Source organism: Ictalurus punctatus, chromosome 21 (genome assembly GCF_001660625.3).
Source record: "Ictalurus punctatus breed USDA103 chromosome 21, Coco_2.0, whole genome shotgun sequence".
Lineage (NCBI taxonomy): Eukaryota > Metazoa > Chordata > Actinopteri > Siluriformes > Ictaluridae > Ictalurus > Ictalurus punctatus.
The window spans coordinates 15,758,982-15,784,977 of NC_030436.2; the positions used below are offsets into that span (position 1 = coordinate 15,758,982).

General features: G+C 39.7%; 1 protein-coding gene across 3 annotated transcripts in view; it reads left to right on the top strand.

Annotated features, from left to right (window-relative positions):
• Positions 1-25,996, top strand: part of cdh4 (cadherin 4, type 1, R-cadherin (retinal)) — a 429,819-nt gene that overhangs the window by 396,178 nt on the left and 7,645 nt on the right. For all 3 annotated transcript variants that reach the window (XM_017451081.3, XM_017451082.3, XM_017451085.3), the window contains 4 exons: positions 4,875-5,012; positions 14,826-15,011; positions 15,505-15,758; positions 24,864-25,006. In XM_017451081.3, coding sequence (XP_017306570.1) covers positions 4,875-5,012; positions 14,826-15,011; positions 15,505-15,758; positions 24,864-25,006 — 721 coding nt within the window. The remainder of the gene's footprint in view (positions 1-4,874; positions 5,013-14,825; positions 15,012-15,504; positions 15,759-24,863; positions 25,007-25,996) is intronic.

Below are 25,996 nucleotides of genomic sequence, written 5' to 3' on the forward strand. Positions count from 1 at the left end.
ATTACCGCAGATTTTCTGCAGATTTGGGACAAGTCATGTGACATCATCACAACGTACGTTCAGCCAAAGCCCTCTTCACATGATTACTGCTACAAGGTCTCATTTACCAACAAACGTCACTGCGAAAGACCATGGAGAACAATGTTCGCGATTGCAATTTCGCCACTTCAAGTAGTTTTCCGCAAGACACACACAAAACTCTCCTGAACTCGCATCACAAATTTTTGGCCGCAACAATCCCAAAAAACTGTATGCGAAATCCTGTACGAACCGCCTATTGGCATTTCATTTCCATGACGCGGTTTTATTCTGTGTTCGCACTTGCAGAATTGCGAATGACAAAGCAGCTAGATGTTATTTCTTTTCAGGGAGAAGTTGCTGATTGACAGCTACAGGACACAGAGCAACATTAGATACTGTCTCCTCCGACGACCTCCGTGTTAAAAAAAACAAACAAAAGACAAAACACCCGGGCCGATATCATGAGACAAAAATTAGTCCGATGTCAGAATCGTGAGTTTAAATCCAAGGTCAAACTATCGCATATCTTCTGACTAGCGTCCAATTAGTTAGTTACATCTGACTGTTGACGTGCACAAGGTTGGTAATAAATCATCACTGCAGGTGTAATTCAACTCTTCGAAGAAGTAGAAACTGGAGATGTTTGAAACGCAGTCAGAAAAAGTCAAACGTATTAGGTGAAAGGTACAGCAAGAAAGTAAGCGCACTTTGTTCCTTTCCACCACTCAGAATAAATAGACACGGTGATTAATATCAGCCTCTTCAAGCTGCAGAGTCCTCACATCATACAGCTATGAAGAATTTCCCTGTATAGGCTTATGTTAGGAACCAGCATGCTTTTATTTTTCTTACTGGAAGCTAAAGCTGTGTACGCTCCCTAAGCTCCTAATGAGCCCCTGGCATTATCCCACCCGATTGTTTTGTTCCCTCCTCCAGAGTGCGCATCTGTTAGGGGGCCCTCACTGTGAGTCTCTGAACAGTGTGAGTCTGAGCAGGCAAGACTTTGTCCAGACTGCTGCTGTTTCTTTACCTTCACTTACCCAAGGCGGTGTGTGTGTGTGTGTGTGTGTGTGTGTGTGTGTACTGGCTACCGATGTCAAGTCTGGGTTAGAACGTGTCTGCTGTGCTATGTCTGATTAAGGAATCGATCGGTGCTTTGTGAGGGAGTGTGTGAATGTGTGCGAATGTGTGTGTGTGTGGGTGTGTGTGTGAGAATAGAGGAGAATCAGAAGGTGGGTTTTCTCTGCCGCCTACTCTCTCCCTCCTTCCTTTCCTTGTCTCTTGATGGACTGAGAGTTGAAGACAGGTCAGAGCCCACTGGGCTGTGAAGTGCTTCTCATAACAGTTGACTCAAGTGCATCCAGAGCTTGAGTGTGTCAGTGTGTGCGTGTATGTGTGTTTCCTTCTGCTCACTTGTGTGTATGTGTAAATGATGGTCGGTCCATGATAGATGGGCGTTTCCATTCTCACTCCACAGACAGACAAGGCTAAATAAAGTCATTTGGACGAACGCTGCATGTGCTCTTTCAGCACACCAGCATGGCCTTCAGCGCTCCTGCTGTCAGAGGCTGAAGACTGTGGCTGTGATTAATTTCGCGGCAATTTATTTCATTAGCGAGAAAGGAAGTACTAGTATTTCATTATCACATAAATTTACTCAGGAGCTCTTATAGGATACAAACGTTTTTTCAACAAAAAAAAAACCCTGTATTTTCTCGTGTAAGTGCTCCTGTGAATGATTTACGAATAAATTCGGTCTTAGAAATGAGGCCTATTATTGCCCCTTTTGCTAACTTCCACCACCTGATCCACCTTTTCTCTTCGTTCCCCCTCTCTCCATCCAACCCTCTCTTCAAAGCCCCTTCCTCAGCACAGTGGTAGCATTATAATGCACAAAGTGTGGGTGTAACTGCAGTCTGTTGCTTCACGCAAGCAGTCAAACACCTGATTCCACATAAAGATGTGTATCAACACCTACACTGATACAATTCAGTCGCGTAAGCTTGATGTGCAGCATCGTGCCTGGATCAAAAGTTTCCTCCCACTATGTTGCCTTTGTAAACAACATCCAGGCAAATGACACAGCTAAACACCAACAGACATTTAAGTGCCGTTTCTTGTCTAGCTAACAATGTCGTGTAAATTATAATGTTACAGACTGGATGGATAACAAATTACCCCAGAACCTTCCAAGCAAAATAATTACCTGTCAAGCAGCAAAGAAGTTGTGCTTTCAAGTACTTAGCTTGCTTGGTCCTGTTCCTTTCTGGAAGCTTTCTTTTCCTCTGATATCTTTTCTCTGTTTTGAAGCGTATGTCGCCGTTGGAAACAGCAGAACCAGACATTTGGGTCGAACGTCACTGTGTTCATAATATATATCAATATCAGAAAAGTCCAAATTACAGCTTTACCTCTGCGCCGGCACTGGAGACTCTATATGTGAAATAAATATCTCCACAGAAAACGTCACCGTATCATCATAGCAATTACAAACAGTTTTATATTTGTTTATGTGGAAAGTCCGATTATCAAGTTCTTGCGTAGGCCGCTACTATCCCGGGCATCCTTCTGTCTTCGAGGGGCGATGGCGTAGCTTCCAGTTTGGTGATGTTCTATCTGCACCTTCGCAAGTAGCTGAATAAACCGACTCTAGAATAACCGTCTCTGCCACATCTGCTGCAAATGAATGATGACGACGCCTGCTGAGGCTGCCGTTGTTTTTCCTTCCTCTTTGCACGCTTTGCAGCGAGACATTTTCTTCTGGTCTCCTCAGCTTTCTGTACTCCCTGTCCGACAGCAACGCGCCGAGCGGAGCGGTCATCTGCGCTACTTTCCCACGTGTTGACGCTCATGTTGGACAGCTTCATGTCGTTCTTACAGATGTCTTTGTAGCGCAGAAGTCCTCTGCAAGCTCTCCATATAAGTAGGTCCACGGGAAACCGGCCATGTTCCATTCTCCTGACGTGGCCAAGCCATCGAAGACGCCTTTCACTGAGAATGGTAAGCCTGGCACTGACTGCAAAGAATACGCCGTGATAACGGCTAATAATCTTCTGCAGTAGCCTGAAGAGTCCGCTCCTGTTGATCAGGTCAAACGTCCGTCAAATCAATGAAGGTGATGGAGAGGGGAATCTGCTGCTCTCGATACTTTTCCTGCGGCTGGCATAGTGAAAAGCTCATGTCTGAAGTCGACCAGCTCTGAAGCCACAGTGGGACTCTGGGTATACTCGGGAGGCTAGGGTCTACTGTCAGAGCTGCTGTTAAAGAAAAGTAATCAATGCCGTCTGAATAATTTCAGTAAAAAAAAAAAAATCAACTGCACCGTGTTAGACATGTTGACATGACGTTCCAGAACTGCACATCAAAATAGTCTGAGCTCTTGAGAAACTTTGCAGTTGGGAATTTCAAGGGAATTTCAAGCTCAAATGGACTTTCCCTACTCTGTATTTTGGACAATAATTGACAAGCTTGAAGGTCCAGTTCCTTGCAAAGAATCAGCATATTTAGCTAAGTGCTTTAGAATAGCCTTACACCTTGTGGAGAAAAACAGATGTTGTGCATGTTAATTTTGGTATATAATAGATCTATTTGTGTAAGAACTTCATGCAAGAACCAAGAACTTTGCAAAGTTTTTAAGGTAATGCATACTGAATATTTTATTTCCTTGCTTTGTTTTCTTTTTCTTTTTCTACACTCTACAGAGCTTTGTTGTACTTTAGTGCTTACATACTAATTAACTGGCCCCAGAAAATCTTGCATGTTTGATTGCTTCAATTTTGTTTAATCTGGATAGAGGCCCTGGTGCTTTCAGCAAGTATTCGAGCTACTTTTTACTCCCAAACTCTCAGACCTCTCTTCTCTAGCCTGTGTAACACACAGTTCTTAAGATTCTGTAAAAATGTTGCATTTTCCTTTTCCCCAGTGGCTAGCAGGTTGTGCGCATAGCCTATTGCACTGAGGTCTTCCACAGGATGTTCAATAATAATTTGGAATATGGAGAATGTTGAATTTACACCAGTCTGTTGTAGATAAATATCCCACTATGTGTACTGATGGTCAACGGCTTTCTCTGCTCACCGTCTGGTACACTCAGGCCACGTCGATCACCGTGTTGGTTCATTTATAATCCAAACGTAAGTATTGTGTTACGGTTGCACTTGGTTGCTGATGATGGAAATATACATAGCATGAACAAAGAGCAGAAAAGAAGAAGTTTTGTCATATATTCTTCCTATAATTTGAAATTAGAAACATTTTGGTTGGACTTTTTTTTTTTTTTTTTTTTCATTCTCACGTGATGACAGTGAGTATTCAGCATTATTTTAACACTGTCATTAATCTAGTCTCTTATGGCTTCATTAAACTGTGTGCAAAAACCATATAAAGTACTATAAAAAAAAAAAACTGGATACACTGGATCATGTGCTATTTTATAATCTTCTAAATGACATGGGTGAAAGCCAAATTGTTAAATTAAACCAAATATGCTGTGGTTTACTTCGATTATTACTACTATGACTAATCGTCCGAGGCGGGTAGGAGTGTACTGAAATTTAGGTAGTACTGGACACAGTAAAATAAATCAGCTCTTAGTGAATAATGAAATTTAAGAAATGTATAATCTTACAATAATATGTTCGTTAAGAAGTACTTAGTGTTATAAACCTTTCAGGAAATGCATACCCCTGTTCATGCATGCTTGCCTGTTCCCACTGTAAATCAGTCTTTAAACATGTGCCATTTAAATGACAAGTATTATTATTTATTAAATAGAAAAGCTATGTACATTTTGGTACAATCATATGTTCCACTCACGTTTGCTGAGCTTTTGCATAATTTCTTGACATTTGCAGAAAGTGTCTCAGTACACGCTGATCGTGCAGGCCACAGACATGGAGGGCAGCCTGAACTTCGGCCTCTCCAACACGGCGACGGCTCTCATCACCGTCACCGACATCAACGACAACCCTCCAGAGCTCGACGCCAAAACGGTGAGTGTGCTTTGCTTACGGATGGCGTGCGAACTCGATGCCGCTTTGCTTTCAAGCCTGTCATACGCTCTGATATACACTTTAGCCTCAAAGCTGAAGCGCGACAAAAATAAATAGATTTGACACGGAGCAGGCCTGGAAGTGTTAAGTTGTACCGTGTGTGTGAGAACGAGAAGGAAACGTGTGAAGGGTGGATCAGGACATGCGCATATGGAGGAGGAGAAATAGGACATGAGACGAATTTGTGAGCTTGTTGCTGAGAGAGATAACACTCCCTTTCCTCATTCCCACTATCTCCATCCATTTTCTCTGTTTGGTGCCGGCGCCAGTTTAGCCTCAGGTGGCTGTGGTTTGTCTTTAGGCATCTGGTTCATCTCTCTCCCTGTAGAAACTCTCACTCTCTCACACACACATACACACGCGTTGCTCCCGGCCGTTTTTCACAACGTTTGTTTCTGTCAGCCCACATCTCTCCTCTTTCTCATACTCGTGTTTACCATCCTGTCTTCCTCCATCTCCTGTTTTTTTTTTTTTTTTTTTCTCTTCTTCTCTCAGTCTTTGCACCTGTGTGTCCCTCTTGTGTCACTCCATCCTTCTGTTTTCCATCCTTGTGTCTCAGCACTCATTTTGCGCTTAGTCACTGCTAGCCTCAGGCTTATAACCCATCGTTTGGCACAGCAGGATTTCAAATTATTTTTAACTCATTTGTCTCACCTGCCACTTTAGCGTGCTTTCATCAGCAACAAGAATAGCTTGCTTTTTGGGTTTTTTTGGATAGGAAATAATAGCAGTGATTTTGAAAAACACTTTACTCTGCAGTGGAGTCATAATGCGTTTAACATGCCTTGAAGAGTTGTCTTTCATTTTCTCTCTCTTGAAGTTAATAAGACAAAACCCAAACTGCTTTTCATGTTGCAAAGAAACTGGAAAGCCTTCTGTCCAAAAGACTTTCCTGTGTCAGAAAACTTAATGTTACAGATATACCGTAGACTGTTACAAAGCGCTGACACTGATTTATATTTCCTTCCAAAGATATAAAATATCCAAAAATAAATCTCCTTACAGAAAGCTTTACCATATCAACAATTAATATAAAGCATGTTGGCACTACAGAATGAGCTGCTTTTATTATTTAAAAAAAAAAAAAAAAAAATTATTATTATTACTTGAAACCTTTTGACGAGTCAGAATTGTGAATTCAACAGTGCTTGGGTTTAAAAGTTTTTAAAACTCTTAACATTTTTGGCTTAAACCTCAAAATACATACTCTTAACAGTTTAAAGTCGCAGCACTTTCAGTCAGTGGCTCAAAAGTTACATTCCTGACTTTCATGTTCTGTTTAGTTTCTCTGAATAATTATGAATAGTTCGGGAATAATAGGCCAGAATAATTGAATAATAATCTGAGACTTCAAGAAATGTTTGCGATGTTTTAATTCATCTGAAACCTTTTTAAAATTAAATATGCAAGGGGCTGATTTGAAATACTCGAAACGTATACTGATACTGATGTCCAGTTGCACCCAAGATGATGTATTTCACTTATGTGTTACCAGTAAAGATGGCAGGCAAACTGCCAAAAAAAAAAAAAAGATCTGGCGAGGGGGAGTAAGGTTTTTTCCAAAATTCGATTTTTCTACTTATACTTTGGCATCTCGACTTTAAGATTTTTTTTAAATTAGTATTATTTAAATCTTACCAAGGCTATATATATATATATCAATATTTTTTTTTTTTTGCAAAATTCTGTCACTTCTTTATCTGTACCCGTCACAAACTCCGGATTTCCATACCACTGCCACCCACTTCCACATCAAACTCGATTTCCCAGCAACCTAACATATCCCGCACTCCACCACATGATCAGTCACATGACTCATTCTCGAGACTTGTTTTAGCTCCTGTTCAGTCTGCTTGCTGATCGCATGACTTTGATATCTGATTTGGCCTTTGGCTTGTTTGTTTGTTCTAACAGAACCCTGCATTTGCATCCAACACACAGCAAGTCTCTGACAATATGATGTTAGGAGGCATTTGAGCAAATGGTGGTCTAAAGATGTCTAAAACATTGTTAAAGATGTGTGATTTCCTCACACAGTGAATGCCAGGCTTCGATCAAGTTGTTGGACAGCTATGTGCCATAAGGAAACAGATTAGTCTAATAATCAATTCAGTCTATAACAGATACCGGTTTTCAAAAAGTCATGATTCTTTATTTATTTATTTATTTATTTATTTATTTATATTTGGATCGCCGGATGTTCAGCATTTCCTTTCCAGTGAGATGAATCATCGACTGTTCGTATATAATTATTATTCACTAATGCATTGCCCCACAGCATTTTATTCACGCAGGTAGAAAATGACTTGGATAGTGGGTGTTCTTTTGACTGGCACTGTGTATGAAGTCGGTACTGTGTACTTTTGAAGGTTGTAATTGCTGGTAAGAGAATTGTCGTGTATGATGTATGGAGAAAGATGAGGAAGGAGCGCAATACCTCTGATCAGATTAGAGTCATTAACTTGAGACTGAAAGTTACACAGAGATCATGGTAGGTGGCTCGGAACTTTTTCTAACTAGATGCCAGTTCGCAGGCACCAGAAAGCAATTTGAATTCTTCATTACATTCACACCGTAATCCAAAACCACTCCAATCTCAGCAGAAAACTGAGCAGGCTCTTCGACGACACCTGGATTTAAACTCATAACCTATTGTTATCCATGGTGCTTTCTAGCTGTTTTGCATAAATCTAGTCCAAACCTCTGTAAATTATTATTCGGACAGGGTAATAATCACGGATATACCTGTTAAGTAACATTGCCCGAGGATGTTTGTAGTGAGGAGAAAAAGACCACTCCCTAGATTGTCTTTATGCTGAAGAAAAAAAGTACAAAGCCACTTTTTTTCCCCCACAGGATATAATAGAATCTTTACCAACATTTCATTTCAGATGGGATATATAGTACCTGGAGTTATTTCTTTTACTCATTTTATAGAAGATAAAATACGGTGTAATCTTTCCAGGCACATGCACGTGCAGTCCATATGACTGACATGACGGACTTAGATGAGACTAAAATCCCTAATACACTCTGATAATTACATTACACCCCCTCATCATTTAAAACTAGTCCAAACTCAATAGGGCTTAACTCTGATTTAGCTCGCGCCAGCTCTGTCCTAATTCAACCTGAGCTGTCTGCACTGTTCTAGCTCACTTCCTCTGCTTTAGCACTCTCTAACTTTATTCTTGTCCCCATAACTCTCATCTAACTTTAGCTCTAACTTTTAGTTCTCTCTATCTCCACTCAAGTTCTGCTCTCATTTACTCTAGGTGAGTTTGTAGGTCTACCTGTCTCTAGTGCAATCAACCCTTATGGAAAAATCACATAGATTCAGTGAGTATATTTACATATAACATTCATATAATAACTGCAAATAAAATCAGATTTTTAGCATTATTTAGATCAAATCATTTGCAGACACAGTCACAGGCAGAGAAATGAGCACTACTCAACTATTGCAAGATTATTGGCAAGGTACAGCCCAAAAAATGTCAAACATTTACAATTAATTTAATGTCATACTTTATTCTCTCACTCAGTATAGATTCAGTTTGCCACTAATTTATTATATTTCATAGCTTCGGTTGGTTACTAAAATGTCATTGTTGCACGAGAGCCCAAGCAGAACAAGCGAATAAAGTGCAAATACAAGAGACGGATCATTAGAGTCACAACTTCACTGTAAAGTGACAGACCTTGCTTGAAGTAAATGTTACACTAACCATTTCCTGTTTATGTGCAATCTTGTTTCTGATTGGCCTGACTGTTAGAAGATGTCTCTAGTCTGGAATGACGACAAAACTGCAGTTTATAATCTCTGTAATCTCTACACTGCTAAAATTTTTACACCGGATGTGAGCAGCCATGAAGCGGGAGTTTCTGTGTCGAGTCTAAAGTAATTTTCTTTTTTTTTTTTGCCGCGCTGCTGGAAGTGCTAATCGCCAGTACACCGTTGAAAGATTTAAATGAAGATGAGTTGACAAAAAGTATATATTGCACAGAAAAATATATTTGTAGAGTAGTATATTTCATATCCAGCTAATGTTATAATGTTGTAATATATAAAAAAGTTGATAATATATATGACCAGTTTGATTTGATGTCAATAATGGAGTAGAAGTGCTTGTGTTTGTGAGTGAACGAGAGTGAACGTGAGACTAGCAGGAGGTTTTTTAGAATTCAGTCAATGTTAATATGAATTAATAACATTCAATAAGAAATCTTAATTTAATCTTCAGAATTGAGTCCATGTATTAATGTTAATTAGAGTAATGTGTTTTCTGGTTATGAGACCAGTTACTGTGAAACAACGTGTTGAGATGGAGAGAATAAAGTTTTTATTGGCATTATTAATTTAAAAGAAGGCATAAAAGGCAGAACTATCGGTATCGGCCGAGATCACTCTGAATAATCGGTATCGGCTGAGAAATTTAGTATTGGTGCACCTCTAATAAATCCATCTCGTGGCTTTGTATTGCATATAGAAACATGAAAAGTCATGTAAAAGGGTTATTTATAATAAAATCACCTCTGTGGTTGAATTAGAAGCTTATTGTCTATAACAGCTGTTCAGCGGTCTTGTTTGTATACGTCCAACCTGTGTGGCTCAGTGATTAGGGTTCTGTACTATTGATTACAAGGTTGTGAGTTTGAATCCCAGAACTGCCAAGCTGGAACCATTGGGCTCTTGAGCAATGTCCTTAACCTTAAACTGCACAGCATTGACTGTAAGTCACGTTGGATAAAAGTGTTACATAAGAACATTCACGTTCATTTAATTTGAAAGATATTGCCATTATTAAACACTGCATAATATATAATATTTCTGCAGTTATTAAATAAAGACTGGAGAAACAACAGATAATCTAAAAGAAGGTTTATAGGTTAAACACATTAACCACATGATCATGTAGGAAAGGAAATTGAAAAACTTGCCAGTACTCTCTCCTATAAAATTTAATGTACTGGCACTTTAGTGCGAGTACGTTTCTAGCTCATTTTTCAGTTATTAGGCTCTTTTTTTTTTTTTTTTTTTGGGTGCTTCATCTTTATACTCATTACCTGTCAGCCATTTTAGTACAAATTTGTTAACCCATCTTGGTAATTAGGATTTCTATGCCATAATTAACTAGGTCTTACCTACTTAAAAGTTAGAACGTGTCTGATATTTTAGTGTACTTGACTGAACATTTTAAAATACGCAACACTTTTTTAGTCTGCACGACACACTTGAGGATGTGTGAATTAATACCCAGGGACTGTAAAAGAAAGCATTAGCAAAACTAGAGTTTCAAGAAGGTACCAAGTGCAGTATGATACAATAACTATACAGGGCAGGGTAAGTATGACACTGTATACACTAACTATATGGAACAACGTGAGGATAAACCTGATGACCTAAGACTGCAGAACTGTGCAAAGCTGACTGTGTGGATTACATCAGATTGTAACGCAGTTGTTTCCCCCTCTCTGGCTGTGACCAAACTCTAACTCCCGTTGAGTCTAGCTGATTCCGCTCCAGCGCAGGAGGCTGTGAAGTCTGACAGTAGCACTGAGCGGGAAAGTGCAGGAACGAGGATGAAAGCACAGGAGCCCAGGCTGCACTTTGGATTTTATTCTGTCACCTACCTGCCAAACACGGCTAGAGAGACGGAGAGGGGAAGGAGAATGTACGCTGAGAAGGACTCGCAAGTCATGCGTGCTTAACGTTACTCCTGCCATGTTAAAGAAATACTTCACCCATGAATACAGATGTGGTCCATATTAAGGTTCACTTAGCTATTGTGCTTATGTGCGGAAAACACACTGACCCGCACGAGCTTTGATTCATTATTAACAACAAAGGCGTTACACAATGGCACAACAGTATGCCCACACTTCCCTTAGACTTGCATTAAAGACTGCTGCAAACTCAAAGGCCCTGCTATCCGTCGATGTTAGCTGCTGATATGATCAGTAAATATTTGCATATGACAGCAGTCGGAAGGACCGAACAGCTTTCCCTGAGATGTGGAGAAACCGAAGCAAGCTCATTAGGGGATATTGCTCAAGGAGATGTAAACTAAGCAGGGCTATTGGTTCCGATTTTACAGACACCAGTATGTTTTATTCATTTCAGACATTTAAGACGGGGAGAAAGTTTTTCCTCAGAAGGAGTAGGAAGATAAATGAGTGACGGTCCTAAAGTGTGTTATTTCCTCTTGTACCACAATGACTTGAATGGCCAACACACTCATAATTTCTAACATTTTAAAGTTCAATTTAATGTTGTCGAACAGCCGCAAAACAAGTTTGTTCCTATCACTTTCATTATAGCAGCTATACAGTCCATACAGGATTTCGTAGAGTTTTTTGTGGTTGTTGCGGCCAAAAATGCTTGATTTTGCTGTAGCATTTTTCAAAATTTGAGTTTTTGTGCTTTTTTTTTTTTTGCAGGAAAACTGCTTGAATTGGCGAAATTGCTTTGCACGGTCTTTCTCGGTGATGTTTGTTGGTAAATGAGACCTTTTAACTGTACTCATGTTCAATGCACGTGAACCGAAGAGCGCTTTGACTGAAGATGTGTTGTGATGATGTCACATGACGCGTCTTGGCCCAAATCCGTGGAAGATTTCTGGAAGAAAAATTGCAAGCTCCTCCGAATATTGAGGAGTTTTCTCGATTTTGCGTTCATTTCTGCGATCGTAAACTCCTGGATGGACTGGCTATATACAGTTGTACCCTCACCAACCTTTCTCTTTTTTTTCTCTCTTGTAATTAATATAGACCAAAAAAATACGTAGCTTGTTGTGTTACCGGGTTAATATAAAGCTTAAATTCCTCTCCTGTGACGGAAGACTTCCTGACCATTATACTATAAATATTACATCGATGTCTCCTCGCAAAAAAACTGTCTCCATATCCCATAATGATTATATGCCAGACAAGTCCCTGTCTATGAGTTGTTACTATAGAAACGATCATTAGAACAAGCCTATTAATATAAACTTATCATTTATGTTACAGCTGGAAGTACTGTCAGAGTTGAGTTGTTATAGATAACTCATCTTCCTTTCAAGAATTCAAAATGTTTTACTGGACTTTTGTTACTTTACAATTCAATTAAAAAAATTTCTAATTTATTTGCGCCCCATATTCCGGGACCATGATTCCTTAATGTGTTGATCTGTCATTGAGCATAAATTAATAATCTAACCGTCTGTATCTATCTACAGTGAGGAATAATGCTAGTGTGATGCCTCCTTGAACCTAAAGCTATAACATGGATCATTAATATTGTCTAACAGGAAATAAAGTTAGGTTATTATTCATGCTTAATAGTTATAGAACACCGATTTAATAAAGCGTTTATTGCATACAATCGCAACTCAGGTGATCATTACTCGTTTTTGCATAACACGTCTCCAACTATGCAGCAATACAGGCCTTCATGAATAAGGATAATGCACAGTGAATGAATCTTTCACAGGTGTCTGATTTGAGCTCTATTAAACAAATGACAAGACCTTATATGCGTTATAAGTGTTACCTCAAACCCAAGTACAGCTCAGACGAATCAGACATTTTGTCAATCAATCAGACCCTTCATTATTCAACAACAACTTTATGGGTTTAAAATCCATCACCATACCACTGAAAAATATGGACGTATTCTTCCAGGTGCCATAGACAAATTCTTTTTAAAAGGAACCGCTTATGTTCCATAAAATGGACTCATTTTTAGCTGCTCGTATCTAGACAGTAAAGCTGACGCAACTTTCTCTTTTGGAGAACTGGTTCGCTTTTTTGGGGGGACGGGAGGAGGCTACAATTCATCTTTGCCACTGCGTGCCCTTTATGTGTACATGTGTCTATGTGACAGGTTGGGAGGTGTGTGTGTGTGTGTGTGTGTGTGTGTGGCTTATCAGGAAGTGCTTGTGTGCTGTTCAGACAGCATGCAGCAGCACCGGGACAGCAGAATCCTCTGATGGGCTCATGATTAAGGCCAGCGAGCATCACATCACATCTCTCCATCTCTCTCTCTCTTGCTTGCTCTATTTTAGCCATTCTCTGGCACACTTTCGCACTTGTTCTTTCTCTCTCTCTCTCTCTCTCTCTCGCTCTCTCTCTCATGCCTCTAATGTTTGCTCTCTTTTGCCTTTGTTCTCTTGATCTTTGCTTCCTTTGCTGCTGACAAATTTTGAAAAAAGTTCTTTCATCGTTTTATTGTTACGTCTGAAGTGAAAGTGTTTTGACTGCTGCCTCTTGATGCGTGTTGGCTGATAATTAGAATTTTAAGATATTTCCAATTTAGAGTCATTAACACATTATAACTGCATGTACAGTTCCACTTCATAGTTCACTTTTTATTATTATTATTATTATTATTATTATTATTATTATAGCATGTACACTTAATAAGAAGACCTCTACAGCCAGTCATGTGGCAGCAGTGCAGCGCATAAAATCACGCAGATACAGCTCAAGAGTTTCAGCTAATGATCACATCAAACATCGGAATGAGGAAAAAATGTGATCTCGGTGACTTTGACCGTGGCATGCTGGTTTGAGCATGTCAGAAATTGTTGATCTCCTTGGATTTTCACTAACAACAGTTTCTGGAGTGAAGCGAAAAACATCCAGTGAGCGGCAGTCCTGTGTGTAGAAATGCCTCGTTGATAAGAGAGGTCAGAGGAGAATGGTCAGACATGTTTGAGCTGACAGGAAGGCTATGGTAGCTCAAATAACCACTCTTTACAGATGTGTCGAGCAGAAATGCATTTCACAACACACCAAACCTGGAGCTGGATGGGGTACAACAGAGTAAGCGCACAACACGGGTTCCACTCCTGTCAGCCAAGAACAGGAATCTGAGGCAACAGTGGGCTCAGGCTCACCTGGAGACTGTCCAGTTTTTATGTCTCGGTGAGGACCAAATGTCCCCATAAGGCTAGTAATATCTCACATTCGTGGAACATTTCACTGGTTCCCATGAGAAATTGCTTTTTTTTTTTTTTTTTTTTTTTTTAAAGTTAGATATAGGTGTAGCATAGCAACTAAGCTGCATTAATAATTATGCCAGTTGAAAGTACTCATAAGGATAGTAAGACAAACGTGTGTGTGTGTGTATCTGTCAGTTTTAACGATGTTATAGGGAGAGTTTGAATGTGGTCTCTGCACATGATGAAGCCATTACAGTGAATAGCATGTGGCAGACACGCATGGCAATTCCTTCAAGCACCAGATTACAGAAGCTTAACGAGCAGCTGTGGACACTGATAATGGACTGTGTGAATGTGAGTGCGTGTGTAAGAAGTCGATATATGTGTATGTGTTTCATAGGTTCATTATAGCTGAAGTGTGCTTTCATACGTGGTTGTGAGTGACAGGTTGTGTATCAGAGTGGGGTAGTACAAGGCGAGGATGTGAAGGCAAAAAGAAAAAAAAACATGGAGAGAGGAGCAAACAGGTTTTTGAAAATATGCCAGATTTTTATGGCACGCTACACTGAAAGGCTTGGGCTTTGGTGAATATTAAGCAATGCTGCAAGTTATTCGTTTATTTATTTATTTACATCACATCTATAAGAAGAAATCATTTCAGTAAAGCGTCTAATGGTTTAGAGCTGTTTGTAGAATCGATGAGCACTAGCATTATATGTATGATTATGACTATGATTGTGCTTTTTGTCAGTTGGTGGGAACTTCCATCAGGTTTAGCAGCAGCTCTGACTGTATACTGCTCTCTCTCTCTCTCTCTCTCGTCTAGTTCTTAGGCGAGGTGCCGGAGAATGCAGTGGGTGTAGTGGTGGCCAATCTGACCGTGCGAGACAGAGACCAGCCTCACACACCCAACTGGAACGCAGTTTACAGGATAGTGGGCGGAGACTCCATGGGTCACTTCACCATCCGCACTGATGAACTCACCAATGATGGCAGAGTCACAGTAGTCAAGGTGTGTGGGAGAAGTCATGTGTGTAGCTTGTAATTTGGCCAAGAGTTTAAAACTAACCAATCGTGGGCGTTTGTCAGCTCATGTATGTGGAAGAGGGCAATTTCTTCCTGTGTGTATGTGTTTCTGTTTGCTATTGTTATCATTGTAAACATGTTCATTTTTATTTTCTAGACTCAGCATACAGCAGACAAACATTGTAGGAGTAGCCTTATTGCATCATAGCGTTTTGGTTGGAACTGAAGGGGTTGTAATCTTGATAACTAAATCAGCCCTTGTCCTAACATTTTTGTTTAAATTTGTGAATGTTTGTGTGCAGATACTGAGTGCATCTTCTTTTCATTTTAAGGCAGCTACATGTTTATCAGTAACACAGTGTCCTAGCTTCCTTAAGGGTCATCATTTGGGAAAATCTGATGCTCCTAAATTCAATGTGGTCTCCTGCTGTTGCTCCGTTCCTTCATCTCGCTCCTGTTTTCATTCCATATGTGTGTAGCCAGTGGACTATGAAAGGAATGGCGCCTTCATGTTGACCGTGGTGGTATCTAATCAGGCCCATCTGGCCAGTGGCATCCCGTCGTCTCTCTCGTCCACGGCGGGCGTCACCATCTCTGTACTGGATGTGAACGAGGCTCCCGTCTTCCCCTCCAACCCCAAAGTAATCCGTTTTGAGGAGGGAGTTCCTGCCGATACCACGCTCACCATATTCGCTGCTCAGGATCCAGACCGCTTCATTCAACAGACTGTCAGGTATGGCGCGTGCGTTTTCTCTAGTTCCAGCGCTCGGTGTAGTTAATATAGTTCTGACTAGTAGTTTTCATCCTCTGATACCACATTACTGTTGAATTCTCAATTCTGACTGGTCAGAAGGTGGTGACAATCACAGGTTTAAAGTAATGCAATGTATTGTTTCTATAGTAATGACTGGTACTGGGACATTTCCAGTGGATGCTGCATATTAACTGATATTTTTAACAGATTTAAATTGTCGTGGTGAAGTTTTCTGGAAGGAAATGTCTGTTTCGCATTTATGGAAGGAGTCTCCAGGGTCGGCACTTTGTGACAGTTGGCAGTAAAGCCCTAACTTTAGGTTAAAATTTTTTTTTATTTTTTTTCATGGACGAGTTTGCACTTTGCAGTTCCTCCATAACATGACGAGTTACATTTCTTTACTTATTAACTTCAAAAAAGAGGGGGAAAAAAGGCTGATGAGGGAACGGCTGTTTATAACTGCTATGCTGTGCTAAAACATATGACGTGTAGAACTTTAATAAATGTCTTTATTAGTATTGTGGTGTGTTGTTAATGGAAACGAATGAACTTTCTGGTGGTAAAACTAACACCACTTCACGTCGGTTTGCATCACACCGCCCCGTGTTTTATTATTTTCCTATTACAGCATGCTCCCAAGTGTTCTATTCTTTACACATGTCTGTTACTGCATGGTGTTACTTTGTTAATAGTACAGTATATGTATTTGGTGACAGTAGGCATAATATTGGAGTTTAACAGGGACAGATTTGGAGAATTGAGCATTTTAGGTTTTTATTGACCATTGGGGTGGCTTTTTAGCTTCTCTTGAAGGCCTACTGGCCTAATTCTGTCACACAGTCCTGCTTCTAACTGCCTTTAACTGTGGAAGCTGCTGCTATTTTATTAGTAATGCTTGCTTGCAGCATGCCATCACACACTATCCAGTTGTAGTGTTTACCAAAGGTCGATAAGTGCGTGAATGGTTTTTACAAGTCAGGAATTGTAATTACCATAACTCCAAGGTTACACGAATATACCATCATGTCAGCTAATAAAAGGCAAAGTTATGACATTTTTCTGTGATTCAACACATTGTTGCACTGCTGTAGGACTATTACAGGTTGTCCTGAGTGTCATTTGGTAAATGCACTACCTTCTAAGTTCACTGACGTATTCAGCAATGCGACACAGCCTGGAAATTAAAACAAGACACGACAAGGCTTCGCATGCACGACTTGTTTAAACGTAATTTGACCTTGAATATCCTGCAGTTTGGCTACATAGATCTGAATATTAATCCCAAAATAAATATTCAAATCTCCTTGTACCCTTATTAGGTTACTTTAAAAGTACATGCACATCATTCTTCTAGCTGTCTTTTCATATTATGGGAATATGAGGGCATAAAATTGGTTAAGTATATTAATTAACCTTTAAGACAGGCACTACAGTATGCAGGTCTAGCCACTGTGGCACCCGGAGAAGTCTGCCAGAGGAATACATATGCTAGACGACCTTTACTTTACTCCCTAGGAAGGTGCTCCTGTCTCCCCGTTCCCTCTTAGTAGTTTTCACAACCTTATTGGGTGAAACAACTTGTGAGGTTAAGATTCCATCGGAAGTTTACTTGCAGAAAAGACGTACAATATTTTATTTCTTGCCCTGGGTGCATTTATATTTTCAATATAAGGGAACTCCATGCTAACTCCATTATATGAGAATAAACAGACAGATTTGTGATCTTTTCACTAGATTTTGTACATAAACATAATTTTATGTAAATTTATTCTGCACCATGAAGTGAGTTTCTGTTATATTGTCTGAAATGTGAGCTAAAAATGATCAGTCTATGGCTTATGTACTTTTTAGATAATTGTGCTTGTTTATATAGTACTTTTTATGTTTAATCTCAATGAAGTACCTCAAGGCGATAACTTGGGCAGTATTACTGTCTTCATTCCACTCAAAGCTCAGTGTGCTCTCAGCTGAAAGACATGAGCCTCTAGCACTCTTAAAGCATGAGTTATTATTGCCATAGCTTAAGTGTTGGCAAGTGTTAGGGGTTCGTGTCATTTATGTGCAAATGGTATTTTACCAGTCTGCAAATTGGCTCTGAATATAGACACATCACATATGTGAATTTGTTATAACTCATGCTTCAAACACTAGAGCTTCATTAACACCGGTGTTTTCCCCTCTATTTATTCTCTACTGTGTTTTCAGAGTGTGGTAAAGATTCTCTCATAAATGATGCATCATGTACTGACTACACAATCCATCTGACAGTATTTTGTCTCTGGTGAACGGCGAACAGCTCCAATTTCCAGCCATTTCTCCAACTATACTGTACTTTCACTGCTTTTAAGCTTTGCTTCCTAGTGATGCTTCACTGGGGTAACACTTTAACTCCTGGTGGTTGCAAATCTTACCAGCGAAGTTTGACATGATCATATTAAAGCGTTTTGTTTATTTTTTTTAGCTTTATAACATTTATAGTAAAATCTCACAATATCTAAACTAAACCGAACAATTAATTTTAATTTGTGGATCATATATAAGATATATATATATATATATATATATATATAGTCACAAAGAAGCTTTATAGAAATCCAGATGTAGATTTAGATCCTTAATGAGTAAGCCAGAGGCAACAGTAGCAAGGAACAACTTGGAGAAGACATGAGGAAGAGACCTTGAGAGGAACCAGACTGTAAGGGGGGAGCCTGACCTATTCTATATGACACTGAATCATAAATCATTACAGTATACATGTGTAGAAGAGCAAAGTGCGTTGAAAGGATGTTCAGAATGAGCAGATTCTGAATGTGAATTGAGTCCGGGAATGAGCAAGGACAGTCTTTATGATTACACCAGCAGTTCTTAGGTACAAGTCTACAGTATACAGATTATTCAAACACGGATTTTAAAATCTTTGAAGGTACCAGTGTCCTCTTCCTCCTCAATCTCCAAAGATGTCAATGCTTTTATTCCCAGTAATGTATCAGCTTCTGTTCACCGATAATTTGGGGGGAATAGCACTATGTCATTTTACATCGGGTTTTTAAACCATGCCTTGTGTTTACACTTAACCCATTGAAGTCTGATGTAAATGTGTATGTGTGGAAGTGGCTTTATAAACCATGACAAGTCATAAAAGGCGGGCAAACTGACTACAAATTATATCACAGGGTTTTTGTACCTATTAAATAATGAAAGTGATTTGTTCCATTTCAAGTGTTTGTGGAGAGGCATGTTGCACTTTTAGATTGTGATTTGTAATCACACATAACAGGGCATTATTGCAATTGTGCAGAGTTTAGATCTCAGATATAACCACAGATGTATGCGCTACTTGGACAGGTATGAGTTATGCCCATGAGGCCAAAAATCAGAGGCATGTCTCAATTACACGTGATTCTTACCTTGAACAGGGTGAACAAGAGGACATTGCTTGTGTCTTGATCGAGGAGCAGTATGAAGTATGTTGTAACCAAAATCAGTCCGTACAGGATATCGCAGAGTTTTTTTCTGATTGTTGAGTTTTGTTTTTTTTTATTTGAAAATTACAATTACGTGAAATTGTTTTGCATAGTCTTTTGCAGTGATGTTAGTTGGTAAGTGAGACCTTTTAACTGTACTCATGTTCAAGGCACGAGAACCGAAGGGGGCTGAATGGCTGAATGCGTGTTGTGGTGACGTAAATTGCAAGCTCCTTGAGTATTGAGGAGTTTCCTTGATTTCGCATTAATTTCTGCGATCGCACAATGCTGGAGGGACTGCATATTATGTGACCATGAAATTCAAGTGGGTTTTTACCCCCGCAAGGACATCAGAGAAGACAGCATTTTAATAGTTAATTTTGATCTGGAAGAAATAAACTTAATTATTATACTTCTTCTGAATAATAGTATTGGCATGAGCATCTGGTTTAATTTTGTATAGAAAAATAATGGTCTAGGTGTGATTATGTGGTTGATCAGTAAAAATGTCTGCCAACCATGCATACACGTACGTGAGATGGCCTTCACGCGTATCCTTCGGTCATTTGGCACGTCGCTTGTGCACGTTCTCGGAAATTAACATGGCGCTTTGGTGTGGTGCAATACCGACATACGTAAATAGTGGGGTCAGTTTTGTAGTTATTGAAGTACTAACACTAACAGTTAGTGATTGAATTTTAAAAACCTCTTAAACCTACCAAAAGGCATGTTTTGAGTACCACTCTTCTGGATTTTCTAGATTACTACATACACAGCTCGTGATAAATCACACCCACTGCAGAAAGATTTAAAAAGAAACCGAGCTTGTGAGTGTGTTTAACGTTGCTGTGCATGAAATCACTATACATTAAAGTTCGACAGAGATGTTTGGCTCTGACGTGCCATCTAGTGGATGCTGCTTTTCAACTTTCAGGTGTATAGAAGATATACAATCTCGTGTAGCAGCTGCGCGCACTCGTACGCGTGGTGAACATGAAGTATATTTGGTCCTTTAGTCAAGCCCTATTGTCCAACGCTGTACAGGTTATTACACAACAGAGCCTGGCTTCCACAGCACAGGCCAAAGTGAACTAAAATGGAGAGGGGAATGGAAAAAGAGCAAAAAGTCATTCCAAATGTTAAGATATTAACTGACAGCCCCAAAATCCTCTCCCTCACCTCCTCGTGTCCTCAGGGCTTGACTGCCCTCGTGTTACCTCGCTTGAGACGTTCCCACTCCAACCAAATGCTGGGACATCATAGTGACTGCTTAATGAGCCACTGCAAACACCAGGCCAGATCTGAACCAATAACCTCACACCAGGAGGCATGGCATGTGGGATCTTTCTTAAAGAGTTTTTCTTCAAGATTGGCAGATTATTAGTACTCCAGTGCATGTATAGAAATAATAATAATAATACGCTTCAAAAAAGTTTCAAAAAATGCTTCTTCTGTTTATCTTGCATTGATGAATTCTCCGTGTATAACCCAACAATAGATGGTTTCCCTTCCAGAAAAAGTTCCGTGTTGAACCTGTTTAAAAATCTTGAACCATGAACCCAAAAAGCACCTCTTTTTGTAGACTGTAGATACTGATAATAGCTACTTTTAATGATCGTGTTTGGGATCTGTTCTCTGTTAGATCTCTTGGAACACACTCCCATTTTGTCAGTATAAAATTTAATCTGTAATATCCTTCTAATAGTGTATGTGGACACATAACTTAAGGCAATGGTTCTCAACCGGGGGGGCGGAGATCAGAAGGGGGGCACAAATTTTTTTCAAGAAAAACAAACACAGACAGGGCATCATTTGGGTACTCTGTGTATTTTATTGCCTTTCAAATAGAATGGGCACAAATGGGAAAAACCCAGCGTTCTCTCTCCCTCTGTATTTTCTTTTTGTCTGCTAGAGGCGGAGCTTAGCCTGCCTTTTATCTAGCTGTCAGTGCAGACCAGTGTAGCCAACTAAGCGACTTTTCAGACCGCTTTACTGACTTTTTTTGAACAAAAAAAGCGCATGGTGACAAATCTAGTGACTTTTTAGACAAACCTTAGCAAATTTCCAAATGTCACCAGTACTGTCCTGCAAGCGCGAGGTCTTGCTCTCCCACTGCACTCTCACCTCTCTCTGCATCTGCTGTGTTCAGTGAGGGGCTGAGAGCTGGAGATTTAACAATGTCATGGATAACGAGATGCGCCCTTCGTCCCGATTCTTATGCGAATGTTTTCAGAATGCAAGACGAATGGAATGCAACATGTTTCACATGTAAAATAGTCCACGTTATTACAGCCTAGTTCTCTTGTTCAAAGTAGTTTTAGTGTTCAGAAACACTTTTGATCATTCATGTTCTATATGGTTTGTTATATAGTTATAAATGTTTTAAAAGTTTTGTTTTTTTTAAATCATACAAGTTATGAAAAGTAACACAGTCCTGACTAGATTTTTCTCATTTGATTGTCACCCAAAATAAACAACTCATATTTCATAGAGAAGGACTGCTCAGCAATACACTCATTTGTTGTACATTCCCAACAGAAGCAGTATCCCAATAATATAGTATGCCCCACCTTTCGTTCCAGCGGTGATCCCCAATGCCAGCTGCATTTTGGTAACAGTTGGTGAAGCTGCATTTAATTGATTTCCTCTTGGTCCCCGCTGTGTTGGTTGTCAGGAAACAGGGCAGAGAGGTCACTTGGTAATGAGCTGAACCTGTCCCAAGTACCCAACCCCATTCTCCCTGTGTGTCTCGTCACTTTATCAATTGTGTCCTTTGCAGTATTGATCCTAGTCAAACATGTGGATGTGACTGGATTTTCCCCAAATCAAAAATGTAGAACTTTCTCACGTCTGAAAAAGAAATGCAAAAAATAATTACCTACCATGTTAGAAATCTCATAAAATATTCATCCTATGTGTACATACAAAAATTGAGTTGTGCAAAAAAAAAAAACCTTTTTGATTTGCAGGTAGTGTTGCCTCCTCACAGGGTTCCTGGTTCAAGCTTGAGCTCAGGTTACTGTCTGTGAGGAATCTGTCTGCCTGGGTTTCTTCCAGGTTTTCTGGTATCTCCCAAAATAATGCTGGTGGATGGACTTGGTGTGAATCAGTGTAAGAATGTATGTGTGTATGTGCGTGCATGGTGCCCTGTGATCCCATCCAGGGTGTATTCCTGCCGTATGATCAGTGTTCCTAGGATATGCGCCGAATCCACACCTAACCAGCACAAAATGGTTGCTGAAGATGAATGGCTGAAACTATTTTCTGCAGGAGTTTGCAAATATGAGAACATTTTTACTGAAATCTGATGAATTTATTCTCCATTGGGATACAAGTGGTATTTAATTCTCTAAATATACAGGATATACAGGTTCGCACAGGATTACAGAGGGGTTTTTTTGTGGCCAGAAATGCTCGATTTTGCTTCGGCTTTTTTCAAAATTTGTGATGCAACTTGCAGAGGGGTTTTTTGTGCAAAACTACTTGAATTGGCAAAATTGCAACTGCATGAAATTGTTTTGCACGGTCTTTCGCAGTGATGTTTGTTAGTAAATGAGACCTTTTAGCTGTACTCATGTCAATACGTGAATTGAAGAGCGCTTTGGCTGAATGCGCGTTGTGATGACGTCACATGACGCGTCTTGGCCCAAACCTGCAGAAAATCTGTGGTAATTTTGAAAAAAGGCAAGATCCTCAGAATATTGCGGAGTTTGCTTGATTTTTCTTTCATTTCTGCAATCACAAACTCCTGGAGGGACTGGTTCAAGGATTTAATTTTATTTTGATATCATTCCATTGCCAGTAGAATCCATGATTTTTTTATTTATTTTTTTTGGCAGACGGAACTACAATAAAGTTTTAAGAGTAGCTCTAAAATATGCTTTAGCAAGCTAATTATTTCTCCATTCGTCAGACATTAAACACCACCCATCACAAATTGTGAACATCTGTCTGACCTTGGGCACTATACCACTAGCAAGCTGTGGCTGTCTCTGAGAAGTACCAGTGCATAATTTATTCAGTAGCCTGTAAAATAATAATGTATCGGCACTGATATTTGATTGAGGGTGAATAATTCTGCAGTGCTGCGAATCTTTATATTCAGCTGTTCACTGCTGTTACTCTGCTGGCCCTGAGTGTCTGCTATGATACCTTTGAATTAAAACACGCTTTATTAGGAATAAATCTGGTATTTTTTGTGCGAAAGGTTACAGAAGTATTTTGTTAGAGCATTTTGATCAGGGTTCGTACAGATGCGTCATAATGAAATTCCAGAACGTTCAAGGACTTTTCAAGCACTGTTTGTTTTCAGGGACTATACAAGACATGTCATTCAAACATATTCTTTATTTCGTCCTTTTTAAATTAACATAATAATAATAATAATAATAATAATAATAAAATATAGGGTGTCCCAAAAGTCTCCATACATAGGGGAAATTAACATTTGGTTTAAAAAAATTTTAACTAACTGACACTGTTGCCAAACTGGGAGCGACGACTCCATGTGTCTTACAAAGAAATGGCAACCATGTAGAGGATGTTTTGTAAATAAAGTTACGTTTTGCTAAAAAGTGTTAATTTCCCCTTATGTATGGAGACCTTTGGGACACCCTGTACTCCAGCTGAGTGACAGGAGCACTTTCAATGGAAAGTTGCTAAAGGTCACTAGATGATGTAATGCGCTAATTAGCATATTCATTATGTCACTGCATCGCATTTGCATTCTGCCTAGTGTCAGCTCTTTACATCTGTTTGTGTCTTTCCTACGCTATGTGCTCATGTTATATTTGAATACAGCCAAATTCACAATAAAACTGTTAGACATATTTTTCTGTTGTCAGACAATGGAACAAGTATGAAATAGTGACTGAAATGTGGCCCATTAAGACTACATTAACCAGCAGTCACTTAAAAGCCATTTCCAAGCTGCTGCTCTGCACTGCTAAAACCCTGATTTAATTTTTTTTTTGTAATTGTGACATCGTCTGACAAGATCACCATACACATAATTTAAAGATGATGGGTGTGTAAAGATTTCGGCTATATTTACACCTAAAATGATCAGTCGGAGAGAAAGTTAGAAGTGAATGAATGTGCTGCTCCTCACTGCCACTCAATGAACAGAGTAGCTGCAGAGGAAAGTGTGTCTGCAGTGGGACAGCACGACCTTGCAGGGCAGTACTGGCCACTCTCTTCTATGGGAAGTAGCTAGATTTGTCACTTGGTGCCTTTTTGGAGGAGGGGGGGGGGGTCGCTAAAGGGGTCTAAAAAGTGGACTGGAGCCATCTCTGTCAAAATGAGGGAGTGAATAGCAAGAGGAGAGGGAGAGGCTGCAGCGGGGTGTAATATTTTAAGTGAAAGTCTTGTATTCGTTTTCTATTGAAAATAAACACTAAAGTTATTTAGAGATTTTGTATTATTTACTTTTTTATAACTCAGGAACTTTTAAGCACCACTAGATAAAAAAAAAAAAAAAAAGACTATTTTCAAGGCTTTGCAGTACTTAAATTTCAAAACTCCAAATTCAAGCACTTCAAGAACCTTGTACGAACCCTGTTGTAGTAGACAACTGAATTGAAGAATAATAATAAGAGCATGTCGTATGTTTCATTTGTAGGTACTCTAAGCTGTCCGATCCTGGAAACTGGCTCCGAATCAACAGGACAAATGGCCAGATCATGACGACAGCCATACTGGACCGGGAATCGCCTTACGTGAAAAATAACGTGTATGAAGCGAGTTTTCTGGCTGTAGATAACGGTAAGCCATTGTATGTATGTTTGTGGATATGTGTGTGTATGTCATTATTGTCTTGATGGGACAATTTTTCGACAGCTGAAAACAATTTGTCTTCTCACTGTGTGAAGCTTCAGCAAGCTTTCCACAACCAATCAACTGAAAGCCCTTTAACAATCGCAAACACACGTTTTCTGACGAGATTGGATTTTTGGCTTTATTTGCTCCACTCCGCCATGGCCGAAGCTTACACAAAACTCAAGCGTAGACAAAATGCAATCATGGTGTACCCGCAAGTTCATTTTGTCTGTGGCCACCAGCCTGGACTGCCATATCTTTTTATTGGTCCCCTTCCTCCAAGCTGAAAGAAAAAGTAAAGTTAAAGAATAGATTGCTGACCAGGGAGAACAATCTTCACTCTACTAGCTGTGAATGCTACAAAATGAAACTGCACCAACAAACAAATTGGCCAGATTCTGCAAAGAGGCTGTCGTGTGTCCCCGCAAGTCTTTACAGACGTTCTAAATAGAAAGCTTTGTTAACCAGTCTGTTAGATCACGACATAGGAGTGAATTGCACACAACCTTCTACTCTGTGAGACTTAAAACATTTCTTCCCCTCAATTCGGCCAAAGACTGCATGGTGGCAGGCAGCATTTGACTGATTTCTGCACAAGACCATTTCTCCGAATCGATCTGTATCTTATTTCCCTCATGTTGGAAGAAGATTTGTGAGTGTGCACCAGGCTTCTATAAAGCCCTGCATTTGTTTGTCCTCATCAGACTCAGCCATGGGGAACAGATGCATTTGTTTTCTTTACGAAAGTCATTTTGTGGAGACGTCGTCTGAAAGAGCACGCCTCCATTAAAGATAAAAAAAAAAAGGCAGTGTGAGATATTTATGCATCGTTTCATTTTGCATATTTGTCACCATAGGGAGGTTTTAAGAGCGATGCAGGGTGTAAAGCACTCCATCAACACCTCAGCTGTCACACTCCTCTCAGCCCTAAGCCTC